We start from the raw sequence: 16,354 nt of genomic DNA, 5'->3' as shown, positions 1-16,354 counted from the left end.
AAAATGAATATTGTTCGCAGTGGATTTCAATCAATCATTTGCTCATTTGAGATGCACATCACCCAAACATTGGACGAAGCAGATGCCATCGCTTTAAGTGTCCACGGAAGGCTTTGAAGAAGGCACATGACATACAAGAAGACACAACAAGGGAGATAGGACACAAGGTTGTTCAAATGTACTTTTGCAGTCATTATTGTGCACCAGTTGTGACTGACGATGCGTCGAGGTGCGATAGAACAGACCCAGCCCGAGGTCTGAGCTGTCTGATGCAAGAACTGAAGAAGCCTGCTCGGACAAAACCTCTTCCAGGGCGCACAGAACGGTCCGGTTGTGATCCATTCAATGCCTTGAGAAGGAAACTGCGACAATTTCAGTGAAAGAATCATTTGTTACTGCTACTTTTGTCTTTTAAGCAAATCTTGACGAGAGAATCTCTGACAACAAACTGAGCAGGCAAAAGGTTTCTCACCAGTGTGTGTGTAATTTGAATGTGCCCTTTTCAGAGAATGATTTGCCACAAGCTGAGCAGGAAAATGGTTTCTCACCAGTGTGTGTTTGCATGTGTATTTTTAAGTTTCCCATTTGAGCGAATCCTTTGCCACAAACTAAGCAGGCAAAAGGTTTCTCGCCAGTGTGTGTTCGCGTGTGTCTTCTTAAACTTGAACGTTCAGAGAATCTTTGACCACAAACTGAGCAGGCACAAGGTTTCTCCCCAGTGTGCGTTCTTGTGTCGTTTCAAACCTCTCTTATGAGCAAAAGTGTCCCCACACTGAGAACATTCCCGTCGTTTCTTGCCTGTGTGACCTGTCTTATGACCTTCAGACTCATCATCATCATCATCATCTTCAGTATACGGAGAGTGTGGCGCGGTCACCGTCCGACAGCGGAGCTAAGAGGCCGTCTGCTTGTGATGGTCCGCGGCGGTCTCCTTCACCTTCTGTTGTCGTGTGTCAACTCGAGCTGGTGCCGCTGCTCGGAGGCTCCGCCCCTCCGCTGTTCTCACTTGGACCTTCATCTTCACTCTTCAGAGGGACACCAGTTGATGGCAACACGGTGACATCCTCCTCTTCCTCCTCCTTTTTGATGTGCTGCTGCTCCTCAATGTGAAAGTGCTCGCACTTCTCCTCTTTCATGTGGTGGTGCGCTTCATTCTCCTCTTCCTCTTTGTGAGGGCACTCACGATGAAGACCTTCACTGACGTCTGCAAGACACAAGAAGACAAACACACATGGGCGGAACCTCATTTGTGTGTTCGCAACCTCCTGGATCCCGTCGACACGTTCGCGCCTCCCGCCAGATCCCATCGAGGAGACGACGAGCGAGGAGGGGAAACGTTTGTAGAAATGAGACGTTCGCTCCTCGATGTCGTCGTCACGCGGCGACGTGGCGCCATCGAGGCGTGTCACAAATCAATCGTCTCTGAGTGCGAATTATTACGATCACGACACGTCCGCTTTATGCTTCACATGGAATCAAACTTGACTTCAATACGATTGACGCTGTTACTACCATATATATATATATATGCATGCTGCTTACAGGACACTAGGACACACACTAGCCTTTTTTTGTTAAAACCGACCACACTATGTTATTAACACACACACATACATACCAGACATACTGATAACATTCAGGCTGAGAACAGCCGAGAAGCGGTTTGATCAGGAGGCGCTGAGAGAACTGACAGATATCTGAAAGGAATGCTCACTGGGCTTGCGGATCCCACGAGAGAAGGCAGAGAGGACTTCGACTTCGACCATAGCCTTGTAAATCTGTATTCTTCATTTTGATTTTGTTGTATTAAATACTCAAAGACAAGTCTAGTGTAAAAAGATTCTTATTTGGAAACAAGATCGCAACCAAACATTAACAGAAACAATGTTTAAACACTGACTCGTTTCGGAACGTATTGTTCTAGATTAGGCTTTACACGATCAGGATTTCTGGAGCCGATCAGCGAATTTAAAAAAACGATAACCGATCACAAGATGGAGGAATGTGCCTATTTAGATGACCTGTTCATTTACTGTATATACGTGTGTACTTAATTGGTACCAAAATTATATTTACAATAAATAATGTATCTTTGTTCCTCTATTTATGCCAGTGAGGCATAGTGACAGACGAACAAATGAATGGTCTTCTATTCGATGGCAGGAAGTACATATAGTCATGAATGTATCCACTTTTTGTGACATTTTTGTTTGTTGGTGTGCCGTGAGCCACAAAAAACGATGTTTCTTTGCCAAAAAGAAAGTGAATGGGACTTCGAGCGACCCACCGGAATTACGTCACGATGACGTTTCGCCAACGCTCCTGTAATCTGGCATTTTCATACTTGAAGTGCTGGTAAACAAAGTCATTTCTTATGAAAGCCTTGATTATAAAATGACCAACGTCTTGTACCGTAACCGCATGTCTGATGTTTGTAACAAACCGATGCGTGTTCAAATCGGTAGACTAATTTACTGAAGCCAAACACACTTGCCTCCATACAAGTGAACGGAAGATGCATTCAACCAAATTTAAGAAAAGCATCAAAATCTAATAAAACATAATTAGTTATGTTACTTTCAGAAAGTAACTGAAAAAGTTACACTACTAATCCATTTTCAACAGGGTAACTTGTAACTGTGACCAATGACATTTCCAAAGTCATCTTCTCAAGACGGCCAGGGATCTTACGAAACGCAAATTGAGCCGTTTGTCCATAATGAGCATCGTTACGTTTGGAGGAAGACGACGGAAGCTTGCAAGGCTGAGAACACCATCCCAACTGTGAAATACAGGAGGCGGCAGCATCATGTTGCGGGGTTGTTTTTGCACTTCACAAAATAGATGGCGTCATGAGGTCAGAACATGATGTGGAAATACTGAAGCATCAGCCAGGAAGTGATAGCTTGGACACAAAATCTTCTTCCAAACAGAAAAGAACCCAAAGCATACTGCCAAACTGCTCGGAAAGTGGCTAAAGGAAACAATGTTTTGGAGTGGCCATCGCAAATCCCTGATCTCAATCCGATTGAAAATTTATGGGAAGTCCTGTGCGAGCAAGGCGGCCTACAAACTCGACTCGGTTGCACCACTACTGTCAGGAGGAAAGGGCCAAAACTCCTGCCAACGATTGTGAGAAGCTCATGAAAGGATGTCCAAAACCTTTGACCCAAGTCACTCACGTTTAACGGCAATGCTACCAAATACTCATGAAATGTTGGGAAACTTCGGATTTTGCCCCCCAGAAAATCCATCTCATTATTCTGGCATCAGTCTGATTTCATGTCAGACAGTAACAAAAAATTAATAAAAAATGGCACGTTGATATCGTATATAAACTTCTGGTTTTAACTTGATATTTAGTACGAGTAGATTGAGCTACTCTCACTTTGAAGAGTCGTATTTTACTCAGGACAACATTTGCACTTCTTCATCTTACCACAAAAAGTCAGTTTCTTCACAGTCGATTTCAATCAATTATTCGCTTATTTGATATGGACATCACAAAAGCACTGGACGAAGCAGACGCATCCACTTAAGTGGCCACACTTGTCCACTGAAGGCTTTTACACAGAATACAAGATACATAAAATACAACAAGGGAGATAGGATAAAAGATTGTTCAAATGTAATTTTACAGTCATTCGTTCCAAGATTACACAAGTCATTTCATTCTCAGGGTCTTGGCATGCACTGGTTCTGGTTTTCTTAGCAAGGTTAGCGCTGTCCTATGTAGCCTTTTTGCTTGAACTGATGCCACGTGCTCAGATGAGAGGCGAAACGTCCGACCGCACACAGTCCACCACAGAGCAGTCCTGTTGCGATCCATTCAACGCGCTGAAATGTCAACATCTACAATTTCATTGAGAGCTTCATTGGTCACTACTATTTCCACGAGCACACTTGTCTTTTCAACAAATCATTACTGGAATATCTCTGACCAGACTGAGCAAGCAAAATGTTACTCACCAGTGTGTGTTCTCGTGTGTATTTTTAAGGTTCCCTTTTGAGAGAATCCTTGGCCACAAACTAAGCAAGGAAAAGGTTTCTCGCCAGTGTGTGTTCTCGTGTGTCTTCTCATGCTTCCATTATCAGAGAATCTTTGACCACAAACTGAGCAGGCAAATGGTTTCTCACCAGTGTGTGTTCTTGTGTGTATTTTTAAGCTTCCTTTGTGAGAGAACATTTGGCCACAAACTAAGCAGGAAAAAGGTTTTTCACCAGTATGTGTTCTTGTGTGCATTCTTAAATGTGCCTTTTCAGAGAATGTTTTGCCACAAGCTGAGCAAACAAAAGGTTTCTCCCCAGTATGTGTTCTTGTATGTATTTTTAAGTCTCCCTTTTCAATGAATCGTTTACCACAAGCTGAACAGACAAAAGGTTTCTCTCCAGTGTGTGATCTTGTGTGTCTTCTTAAGCTTCCATTAAAAGTAAATCTTTGACCACAGACTGAGCAGGCAAACGGTTTCTCACCAGTGTGTGTTCTTGTGTGACTTCTTAAGCTTGCGTTATGAGAGAATCTTTTACCACAAACTGAGCAGGCAAACGGTTTCTCTCCAGTGTGTGTTCTTGTGTGCTGTCTTAGGTTTGTTTTCTGAGAGAATCTTTGATCGCAAACTGTGCACGCAAAAGGTTTCTCACCCGTGTGGGTTCTTGTGTGACTTCTTAAGCTTGCGCTATGAGAGAATCTTTTACCACAAACTGAGCAGGCAAAAGGTTTTTCTCCAGTGTGTGTCGTCATATGAACTTTCAAACTGCACTTAGAAGCAAAGGTTTTTCCACACTGAGAACATTCCCATCGTTTCTTGTCTGTGCGACCTGCCTCATGATGACATTCAGCCTCATCATCATCATCATCATCATCTTCAGTATACGGAGAGTGTGACGTGGCGCGGTCACCGTCCGACAGCGGAGCTAAGAGGCCGTCTGCTTGTGATGGTCCGCGGCGGTCTCCTTCACCTTCTGTTGTCGCGTGTCGACTCGAGCTGCTGCTGCTGCTGCTCGCAGGCTCCGCCCCTCCGCTGTTCTCACTTGGAGCTTCATCTTCCCTCTTCAGGGGGACACCGGTCGATGGCAACTCTGTGACACGCTCCTCCGCCTCTTTCACGTATGGGGGCTCCTCCTCCTTTTTGATGCGGGCCATCTGCTGGTGCTGCTGCTCAATGTGAAAGTGCTCCCACTTCTCCTCTTTAATGTGAGGAGGCTCTTCTTTCCGTTTATTGTAAAGGCACTCCAGCTCCTCCTCTTTAATGTGGTGGAGCTCGTCATCCTCCTCTTCCTCTTTAATATGGTGGCGCTCTTCACCGGCCTCTTCCTTTTTAATGTGAGGCCACTCGGGACGAAGACCTTCACTGACGTCTGCAAGACACAAGAAGACAAACGCACATGGGTGGAAGCTCCTTTGTCTATTTGCAACCTCCTCGGCCTGAGGAAAAGGGACAGTCATCTCGGTCAGCTATTTGGCTAGTTAGCTGCTAATATTGCCCGTGAGTGAAGTAAGTTTCTTAAAGCTGTAAACGCTAACTTTAGGCTAACGATGACGATTTCATTACGCTTAGCACACTGCTTATGTGATTGATGAAAGGTTATGACCACATTCGTCTCAGAAAGAACACTATTTATGCTAGCGCGCTGAAGCAACCCCGCTAAGCGACGTGCCTATGTGGCAGCCATGTTGGCGGGGGCAACGTTCTCATCAAAGGCAATGCTTTTACATTATTACATGAAGAAAATAAATCCCAACTTGCTCATCTCTCAACTGATTTTCATGAGGTTTACTTTCTCTTACGTGTCAACGAACGTGCTTTTAATACAGAACACTAGAAAAAAGAGCCCCAAAAAAGTATTACCTTTGAAGGTTATTTCTAGTCCCCTTGTTGCGGCTGTACTGTGTCTGATTGTGCTTCCATTTAAAGTGCACTAAACATTTACAGCTCAAAATGAACAAGGCTAGAATATCTACTCCATTTTAATTTGCGCTATTATATCCACATTATTCCGAGCCCCAGTGAGCCTTTGCGTGAATTCTGGGCACGACTTCCTGCATGAACCGGAACGGGCATTTCGTTTACATGCTAACTGCTGTTGCTAGTCCACTTTCTATGAGCGATACAAACGTCAACCGTGTTGCAGCTCAAGAGAAAACATTAAGAGCCTGTTTCTTACTAATTTAGCAGGCCGGGAGGATGACATGAAAAAGTAGCCAGAGCTAACGTACGTAGCATTTTTCGCTACTTTCTTAACTCTTCAGACGGCGAGGCAAAAGCTTGGAGGCGTATCGGTACCTACACAGTAATAAGCTCGTACCCGCCGTTGTTGGAAGAGGTGGGACCAAGTCTTCTTTACTTGAAAGCAAACGTACGAGCCCAGCCAAACCCTTAAAGTCTCACATTAGAGTCTGGTTTAGTTTCAACATCAGGTGGAATACAAACTGCAGCGTGTTCGTGTGTTGCTGGTCAACAAAGGTAGAGGGCGATTCTTCTGTAAGTTCGAATGATCCTTTTCATTGCATTTAATGCATTTAATTTACCAACCTCGGATGACGAGGGATACTTTTAGGGCATACAGAAACCGGTGTATATATAGTTTACACATACCTTAAACACTTGAAGCTGCATGCTAATAATGTTATAGATGAGCAGCTGCTTGCTGCTGCGACAGACTGGAATTTACACACGATCCAATTAGTTGACCGATTGCAAAAATTGAATAACATGTGCCGCTGTGTTCAATGAACGGGAAACGTTCCCTGAAGTGTCTCCGTTATGTGGGCCCACACCCGACACAAAACCGAATGAGGCGGTGACGCTGATGCCGGTCCACGGACTAGCGAGCTAGCGAGTTTGCGGGCTAGCAGGCGGACCGCCGGCCGAGTCGTTCACTGAAATGACGGCGCTCGGTACTCGTGAGCATGCTTACGTTTGGAGGAAAAAGAGGGACGCTTGAAAGCCTGAGAACACCCTCCCAACTTTGAAATACAGGGGTGGCAGCATCATGTTGTGGGGTTGCTTGGTGTGCATTTTGACAAAATAGATGGCGTCATGACGAGAAAAGATGATGTGGAAATACTGAAGTAACATCCAAGACATCAGCCAGGAAGTTAAAACCACCAGGCAGCAATTAGCGAAGAGACAGAGTTTGCGCAGACAGAACGCAACCCGAAAACCTTCCGATTGACTTTGGATCAGTTTGAGGAAAGGAATATTCTACCCGTGTGAAAGGGTTAGGAAATTCCATTCGGTTTCAGGATTTTTAGTCCGCGTTAGGTGTTTATTTGCATTTTTATTCCGTTTGGGCTACTGTCAGACAAACTTTGGCAAACAGACCTGATGACGTCAGACGCCGGCCCATCAGGCCCCGCCTCTTAAATACAAGTACACGAATGCTACAATATGTACAGCAGTTTCTTGACATTTTATGCTAGCTTGCGATTTGTTTTTGCGTTCAAACACATTTCCAACTGGTTCAACTTTTGAAAAAATGGTGTTCAAATGTCTTTAACGGTAGTGTGAGGATGTTAATATATACATTTTCCAAATTGAGTCTTTGTATATCGCAGATTTTCTGATTGAAGACTGATTTCACTTGGCATGAGCAAATGTTCAAAAGCCTGCACACAAGAGGCGAAAAGGGCAAACATTCTTCCAAACGAGTAAAATTACGCAGCAGTGCCCGCAAATAGTCCGAATAAGATTCCAATAAGAAGAATGCAGTTCCGAAACTGGGCGAGAGAACGAAGAGGACGAACCTGCTCTGTGCAGCAACACTCGAGGCCGCATCTTGCAAACAGCGTCCACAAGTTGACTTTGTCGCTCTTTTGCTGCCCAAACTTCGCCCTCGTAGCCTGCTGCGCTTCTTGCGCACATTTTCACACCAACCTTGGCGGTGTGCTTGATCGCAAACGCCTCAAGCTAAGCTAAGCTAAGCTAAGCTAAAGAAATCGGGCAAATGGCGTTAAGCGCCTGTGGTTACGTCATATGGACGTATGCGGAAGTAGACATTTTTAAACATTTGACATCAAACGTCAGAAATTCAGAGCATAAAGTTGCCCGGGCGACAAGGGGATTTTGTTTGGTTGTTTTAATAGCATTATTATTGACATTTGTCAAATTACAGTTCACTAACACATTCAAAATCCACATTTCCAATTTTGGCAGGCAACGCGGAAGTGGATTTGCGGCGGAAAATGTCGGGCGACTTCATTGAGACAAAAAATTTTCGAGCGATTTTCATTTCGTTTTCAGAATGCGAGAAGCGAAAAGAAACAAAACAAAAAAGCAAACAAACAAAAGCAACATCAAAAAACCTGCTTTTGCCCGGGCACGAGGTGCGTTCTAAGACCACCTACACAATAGGACATTTCAAACTCAGACACGACACAAAACACTATCAAAGATTTCAACGTTAATGTCTGCATATTGCTAAACAATGTTGATAGTGAATCAAGGGCAAAGTGCTAATTTTAGTTTCGAATTGTTAGATGTAGAAGCGACAGCGTGGCGAGGAAAGCGGGTGAAGCAGTTGTCCTGCCTGCTTGTATCCAAGAATATCCCAAATATCGCAAATACCGCAAATATGCGGGCAGCGACGCAATTCGAGCAGCAACTCTGTGCACGTCTTTGACGAGGCTGTGTTGTCATTATGTCAGCATTTTGAATGAAACGCGCCCCATTTGCGATGAAGCCATCATCCCTCAGCTGTCCGTGTGTGACGACATGCGTGACGAGAGGCGGAGCTCTGACGTCAGAGTTCCCCCAAAGTCATCGCCTTCCGCTTCCAAATTCTGGTGTCCACGTCCAGTGCTCGCACTTGTTGTTGCAGAAGATAGTCCTCTTTGGTTGGCGACATCATCATCATCATCATCATCATCATCATCAGCATCATCATCATCATCATCAGCATCATCAGCAGCAGGAATGAGTGACTTGGAGAACACCGCCGAAGAATCGGAATGTTCCGATCAAGGTTGGGGAGTGCAGAGCTGCTGTGTTCGTTGTCGGCGCGTTTAGCTTCAGGCTGTTGTCAATCCAATAACCGAGTTGGCAATATTCCCCCCCCCCCCCAAACAATAAATACAATTCAATTCAATTACATCAGAGGAAAAAAACCCGACGACAAAATATGTTGTATTATATTGGGAACCAAATACGAATGATTATGGAAAACTAAATATGAATGAAAAGGAGGCGAAGGAAGAATACATCTGATATTTTCGGCAGAAAAACATTTCACGTTCAAGTTTAGCCTCTCCATTTCGATAAAGCATGAAAGTCTTCAAAATGAATTTGAGCCTATTCTGCAAATCAAGAGCCAACAACCGTTTGGACAGCAAGAGCGACTTGTTGACTGCCGAGGGCGACCAGTTTGATGCACGATTACAATCAACACGTTTTCTCAAAAATGACCTTGAGTGATGCTACGACTAACAATGTCACGATTGGTTGTCGAAGGGGAGGTAGGCGAGGCGAGGCAAAAACGCCGAGGGCCCAAGGGTCCTGGGAAAAGCAAACTAAACTAAGTCCCAAAACTGATCATCAAAGTAACAAAGAAACACTTGACCAAACTTCAAACTGCAAACGAGACATGACTGGTGACTAAGACGTAGCACAGACGGAGACGGCGACACCTGACAACGACAACGAACCGACAAGGAGTGAAAGAAACTAGATCCAAACAGATCGACGAGACGACGAGGAACAAGACACGAGCGGCCGGAGAGAGCCGATTGGTCGACACGAGCTAGGTTGACGACGACGGGTGGACACGATACCTAAGTGAGCGCACGACGAACGTGGAACGGAACTAAACACAACCCGAACCAAAACACAGACCGTGACAAATCATTGAGAAGGTTCCTCCGTGGGAACCAAGACATCGGTCATGTACTGTAAATCATTTCTCACAATAATGATCAACAATGATTTAACAAGGTCGCAATCAAATATCAATATGCAAAACTGGAGTTGTATGAAAGTATTTACATTTTCAAATGAGTACTTCTCCAACATTCCTAGGAAATCACAATGTCTCCCATAACTGGTGAGCTGTTTTTAGCTCCTCGGCGGCATCGCGTTGGTGACGCGTGCTCGAAATGAACCTTTTAATAGCCTTGAATTTAGAAGCTTTCAAATATATGAATTGATTGATTTGTTTCTATGTTTAGATGGTTCGACAACATTTCTTTCACTTTGGTTCAAAATCTTGGGATTTGAAATACTTTCCCACCTTTTCAACTGTAGTTGCTTATTCTTTACTTTCCAACTTGATTCAGAATGAACGATTGTCGGACTGTAGCGGCTCCAACTTGGTCTTTTCCTCTGGCCTTGTCCCGTCGGGGGTGGCCACAGCGCGTCCTATCTCCTGCATCCTCCTCTCCTACACCAACTGCCCTCATGTCTTCCCTCACGACATCCATCAACCTTCTCTTTGGTCTTCCTCGAACTCTCTTGCCTCGAGCTCTCTCCTCTGGACGTGTCCAAACCATCCAAGTCTGCTCTCTCTAACTGTGTCTCCGAAACATCGAACCTCGGCCGTCCCTCTGATGAGCTCATTTCTAATTTGATCCAACCCGGTCACTCCGAGAGCGAACTTCAACATCTTCATGTGCTCTGCTTCCTGTCGTCTCTTCAGTGCCACTGTCTCCGATCCGTCCTTCATGGCCGGCCTCACCGCTGTCTTCTAAACTAGCAGAGACTCTTGTGTCACATAACACACCTGCCACCTTCCTCCACCCGTTCCAACCTGCTTGGACCCGTTTCTTCACTTCCTGACCACACTCCCCATTGCTATGGACGGTTGACCCCAAGTATTTCAAGTCCTCCACCCTTGCTATCTCTTCTCCCTGTAGCCTCACTCTTCCCCCACCACCCCTCTCATTCATGCACGTATATTCTCTTATCTTCATTCCCCTGCTTTCCGGTGCATGCCTCCATCTTTCCAACTGTTCCTCCACCTGCTCCCTGCTTTCACTGCAGATCACAATGTCATCAGCAAACATCATGGTCGATGATTTTAATCTAACCTCATCTGTCAGCCTATCCATCACCACTGCAAAAAGGAAGGGGCTCGGGGCTGATCCCTGATGCAGTCCCACGTCCACCTTAAATTCTTCTGTCACACCGACAGCACACCTCACCGCTGTTCTGCTGCCCTCGTACATGTCCTGTATTATTCTAACATACTTCTCTGCCACTCCAGACTTGCGCATGCAGTACCACAGTTCCTCTCTGGGTACTCGGTCATAGGCTTTCTCCAGATCGACAAAGACACAATGTAGCTCCTTCTGACCTTCTCTGTACTTTTCCATCAACATCCTCAAGGCAAATAAGGCATCTGTGGTACTCTTTCTAGGCATGAAACCATACTGTTGCTCGCTACCTCCACTCTTGTAGGTCACCTTATGTTCGTGCCTCTTCTGGAAAAAAGTGTTCACTGCACCCATTTGCATCCTTGTTGCAAAGTCTACCACCACCTGTCCCTCCAAGTTCCTTTCCTGGATGCCGTACTTACCCATCACTTCTTCATCACCCCTATTTCCTTCACCAACATGTCCAATACAATCTGCACCAATCACGACTCTCTCTCTCTCTGTCTGGGATGCTTAGAACTACTTGGTCTAGCTCCTTCCAGAATTTCTCTTTCACCTCTAGGTCACATCCTACCTGTGGGGCATAGCCACTAATCACATTATACACAACGTCCTCAATTTCAAGTTTCAGCCTCATCACTCGATCTGATACTCTTTTCACCTCCAAGCCATTCTTAGCCAACTCTTCTTTTCAAATAACACCGACTCCATTTCTTTTCCCATCTACACCATGGTCAAATACTTTAAAGCCTGCCCCGAAGCTTCGAGCCTTACTGCCGTTCCACCTGGTCTCCTGGACACCCAATATATCAAACCTTTCCCCTAATCATCATGTCAACCAACTCCCGAGATTTTCCTGTCATAGTCCCGACATTCAAAGTCCCCACATTCTGTTCTCGGCTCTGTGCTTTCCTCTTCTCTTTCTGCCGAAGAACCCGCTTTCCACCTCTTCTTCTTCGTCTTTGACCCACAGTAGCTGAATTTCCACCGGCGCCCTGCAGTTGAAGGCGCCGGGGGCGCACGTCGTTAACCCGGGCCACGACCAATCCGGTATGGAATTCTTTGGATGAACGCTCATATTTGTTTGGCAAAGTTTTAAGCCGGATGCCCTTTCCACACGCAACCCTCTGCAGACAAATCCCTTGTGGGTATTTGACATACTCGGCAAAAAAAGATGATTCTGATTGTGATTCTGTTTTTTCTCCATCAGAGATCAGGTTGTGCGCACGGGACATCGGCATCGATCCGGAGAGCGAGCCGGAACTTTTGTGGCTCGCCAGGGAAGCTCGATTTGCTCGACTGCCGCCGGGATGGGCTGAGAGGTAAACGGCTGGCCTCCGTCTGAAATCCTCTCGAGTTTCAAGCATGTTCTCAATTGGACACTGGGCAGAACATTTCATCGTTACGTAGTGTTGTTAAATCAAACGTACGACTCCAGCTCCCCGTAACTCAGAACGGGATAGAAACTGAAGGCTTATATGCATATTTTGAACACACTGTACAGCACACCAAATTAATCGAGGTCAAACCCTAAACTTGATGAATTTGTCATTGATGTATGTATAAGAACGCAACAAAGGCCAACAATTAATTATAAATAGCCTGCTGCCACAGAACCTAAATATAGTGACAAAATGTAAGAATCCAGCAGTAAAAAGAAAACTGCTAATAGACAGTATATTCCATATTCATTGTTGGTCCTTCCAACAAGGACTTGACAGGATTGGACATTGACGCAGCACACGCGTGGAGCTTTCTTTTGGGCCCATTTGAGGGCCAAAGCACGACTGCAATGACCCTGTCGAAACGCGTCCTGTTCGTGACTGCAACTGACTCTCATCCCCACAGTCGAGATGAGAGCGGGAAGCCCATCTTTCACAACCACTATTTGCAGACGTCGACCGACGAGCACCCGTGCCAAGCGCAGTACCGCCAGCTGGTGTGCCAGGAACGCTGGCGGATCCGGCGCACGGCCGCTCCGGGACCGGACGACGACGGCGGCGTCGACAGGCGCGCAGTGAGTCACTCTTCCGCATCATTTCCACCAGGGCCAATCGGAGCAGCCTTGTAATGAATGCTATTCATTATAAGGTGATCCAGATTTCAGGTTTGTTCTGGGAAATCTCACCGGCTGCCGACTTCTCTTCTCCCGAACGTAAGAAGTTGTTCTCGCTTTCTCAGGGAATTTTCTGCAGCGGGTTCTTGAGCGTAATCGGCAGCAGGTGCGAAGAAACGTCGTCTCTGACGCTGCCGAGCTTTGACGACGAAGACGACGGCGTCATCTCGGAAAAGGAGGTAACGCCAGCGCACGCATTTGAGATGCTGTGGGAAGGAGCATTTGCCGTACATACTCTTCGCTTCCCTCCTTGATTTGATCTCTCCCAATACGCCAGTCATCCATTTTCCGGCATTTTGCATCGAAATGTTTGGGAATAAGAGTCGCATTTGTGGTATCTTTGTGGCATTGCTGTGTTGAAGTCATTTTTGGTTTTCTGCATGTGTGAGTTCCGTTATCGTGCGCTTGTGTGCATTGGTCACCGCGCGTTCATCGCAGGACTCTGGGAACGGCGAGCCGGCAGAGGAGAGAAGCGAGTCGGAAACGCAGGATGAGGCCCATTCTGAGGAGCGAAGTAGTGAATCGACACTGGAACAGGTACATCAGCTTGCGATCTGGGTTTTCTCAGGGCGATCCAAAAAAGTTGTCATTTTCATTTCCAGCTAGTTCAATGCAGAGAATATCGCTATACAGAAGACCCCTGCTATTTGCGAGAGACCGGACCGGTTTTCCCCCCGATACCAAAAAAATAAATAAACGGCTGCTGAAGCACGATTTCACGGCGGCCTACATGTCCACTCTGTCGTCATCAAATACCAATTGATATAAAAATGTAGACATTTCAAATCCACTTGTCGTTCAACAGTACAGTCCGATAAATACGTGAATGATGTTGCTAAGTGACGGTCCGCCAGGTGCTCGTTAAATGCTGCCATCGACCGCAAATGTCCACCCTGTCACCGAGGTCTTTGTTGTCTTCTTGCTCTTCGTTTATAAAGATATAAAAAATGTGGCGACTTGACCAATATGCATCTCAAACATTGCAATGTGCACTTAATCCAATAAATATGGAGTTGAATGGAAAAGCTCAACATTTTGGGGTGAAATGAGGAGGTCTCCGAGGCACCTTATGGGAGATTTTCGACTCGGCTCAAGAAAGTTTAGGAAGCGCTGCGAGCTCGCCGAGCGACCGCCGTACATTCGACACCTCGATGACCAATCCGGACGGACGGGAATCTTCACGGGCCTCGCTTGGCACCCAACTCTTCCAGTTCTTTGGATTGACCCCGTAGTCCAGACTTTTTGCATCTGAAATACTTGCCCTGATCTTTTTTCTTTTGTTTTTATCTTGAAGCTGTCTGAAGAATTTCCCATGACTGACCATTCAATTTCGTGTGACAGTCAGCTGGAGACGGAAGAAAAAGACGTGGAGACTGCTGCCGCCCAGGGGTTCGTTTTGTCTTCTCATTTTCTCGGTGATGTCATCGACGTTTTAAGCACAGTGGTGGTTCAAGACCTTTTTTTCATTGTTGGGGGGGGGGGGGTCTAAAAGGTTTGACTCAACTAAGGTGGCCCAACTAGATCCATTCATAGGTTGGCCACAGGGGAGGGGGCCAAGCAAGTAGTTAGGGGAGCACTGCAAATGGGAAGACGAGACTGCCGGACACGCCGTTGAGTTGTTTTTTTTTCCAATGAATGTCGTGTTCTCTTGCCCGGATTGGCGTCTGACGTGAACGACTCCTCCGACAGCCCGCAGCAATCGGGCCAAGGCCGCCCCGCCGAGCCGGCGGGTCGCCACCAGCGTCAACACCTTCAGTGCGCCGAGGCGGTGGCGGCTAAGCGGGACCACGAAGAAGAAGAAGAAGAAGAACTCATCGAAAGACCTGCAGTGAGTCGCTCTTCGAGATGCTCAAAGGTGTGAAAGATTTGCAGATGATCACTTTCAGAATGTCATCACTCACATTTGTCATTCTGCGCTTGATCAAACGGATCGCCCCAAAACCTCCAAGGTTCTACAGTGATCAATGTGGCTTTCACAGGATTTCTTTTGCAGTGGATTCTTGAGCGTCTTAGGCAGCGGACGAGATGAAAGTTCTTCTTTTACACCTTCCGGCCACGACGACGAAGACAATGGCGTCATCGGCGACAATGAGGTAACGTGACGTCACAGACGCTCATCGCCTCAGTGTAGCAACGAATGGCAAACGTGAGGTCATTTGTCCTTTCATTCTTTATTGCTTCTGATCGTTTTGTAACTGCAACCAATTTAAATTCTTTTTTCAAAACTTTGGTCCTCTGTAGCACTTTGAAATATTTGTATGTCAAGTGCAATGCGAATAAATATGAGGTGCAGGTATCAGTAATTCAGTTCCAACTCTGCAAAACTGATTTCCAAATATCTGTCGTAAGCGGTCGTTTCGACTAATCATAATCACTTCGCAGATATGTTGACTACAAATTCCAACGACTCCAAATGTAACAAGGACTGACTAGTCAGAAAGAGGTTGTTGATAACTACAATGTCAATTCTTGTGACGGTGTTAGCGGGATTCGCTTTGAAACTGTCGGGATTTGTTTGCCCAAAACTCACTTTGCGCATTCTCCCAGCCAGCGTGAGCCTGGGGCCTTCTTATTCCGTTGACAAGTTGTTGTTTTTTTGTGCTTTTTCTGTTGCTGCAGGTGCCGTCAGAGCCTTCGGACCGGGACGGTCGTGTTTGCTGCGGCAGCCCGCCGGAGAGGGATGACAAAGAAGGGCAAGATGAGGACGACGAGGGCGTCAAGAGGTTTGTTGCGCTCTGCGAGGCCGACCCCTTTGACTATGAGCGCATTTCACTTCGTGCTCTCTCTGGTCTGCTTCTCTGTCTGCTGTCTAACTCAAATATTTCAGAGCACAGAGTAAAATCGTGACATTTCCCTTTGACAGATCTCGTTTGAAAGTAACATTTTGTTCCCACTTTCCTAAGTTTGCCCTTTTTGGGAAACCTCCATCGTGCCCTCCGCTAACCTCTCCGTTCTCTCTCCATTCCTGCTCGTCTTCCAGTAAAGATGTCGGCAGTCGTCCGCCACGCTCGGGAACCGCCGACCACGACCAGCGGAAAGAGAAACTCATCCGAATTCCACAAGTCAGTGGCCACTCGATGATGTCGTCGGTCGGTGGGGTTAAACACGACGGCGTGTATGGTAGCTCGTCAACATTTATTGATTAGGTCGCC

At 46.2% G+C, this 16,354-nt stretch overlaps 1 protein-coding gene across 3 annotated transcripts; it reads right to left on the bottom strand.

Moving 5' to 3' along the window:
- Positions 1–946: 946 nt before the first annotated feature.
- LOC133465057 (zinc finger protein 239-like) lies at positions 947–8,998 on the bottom strand. Of its 3 annotated transcripts, XM_061747450.1 has the most exons (3): positions 7,748–8,998; positions 4,642–5,358; positions 947–1,204 (listed from the first exon to the last, which is right to left on the bottom strand). In XM_061747450.1, the coding sequence occupies exons 1-3, from the start codon at positions 7,863–7,865 to the stop codon at positions 954–956; spliced, it is 1,086 nt and encodes a 361-aa protein (XP_061603434.1). In that variant the 5' UTR covers positions 7,866–8,998; the 3' UTR covers positions 947–953. The 3 variants fall into 3 exon arrangements, with proteins under 3 accessions (XP_061603434.1, XP_061603432.1, XP_061603433.1); XM_061747448.1 differs by lacking the exon at positions 947–1,204 and having other exon boundaries at positions 3,531–5,358; positions 7,748–8,982; XM_061747449.1 differs by lacking the exons at positions 947–1,204; positions 7,748–8,998 and adding an exon at positions 6,289–7,715 and having other exon boundaries at positions 3,531–5,358.
- Positions 8,999–16,354: the final 7,356 nt, after the last annotated feature.

The sequence above is a fragment of the Phyllopteryx taeniolatus genome, chromosome 15 (assembly GCF_024500385.1).
Source record: "Phyllopteryx taeniolatus isolate TA_2022b chromosome 15, UOR_Ptae_1.2, whole genome shotgun sequence".
Lineage (NCBI taxonomy): Eukaryota > Metazoa > Chordata > Actinopteri > Syngnathiformes > Syngnathidae > Phyllopteryx > Phyllopteryx taeniolatus.
This window is presented reverse-complemented; position numbering and strand designations above follow the sequence as displayed.

Excerpts from the sequence above, each read along its gene's own strand:
- LOC133465057 (XM_061747448.1), bottom strand. The coding sequence starts at position 7,865 with ATGTGCGCAAGAAGCGCAGCAGGCTACGAGGGCGAAGTTTGGGCAGCA. Across the intron at positions 5,359-7,747 it reads AGTGTTGCTGCACAGAGCAG|ACGTCAGTGAAGGTCTTCGT; the intron begins GTTCGTCCTCTT and ends TGTGTCTTGCAG.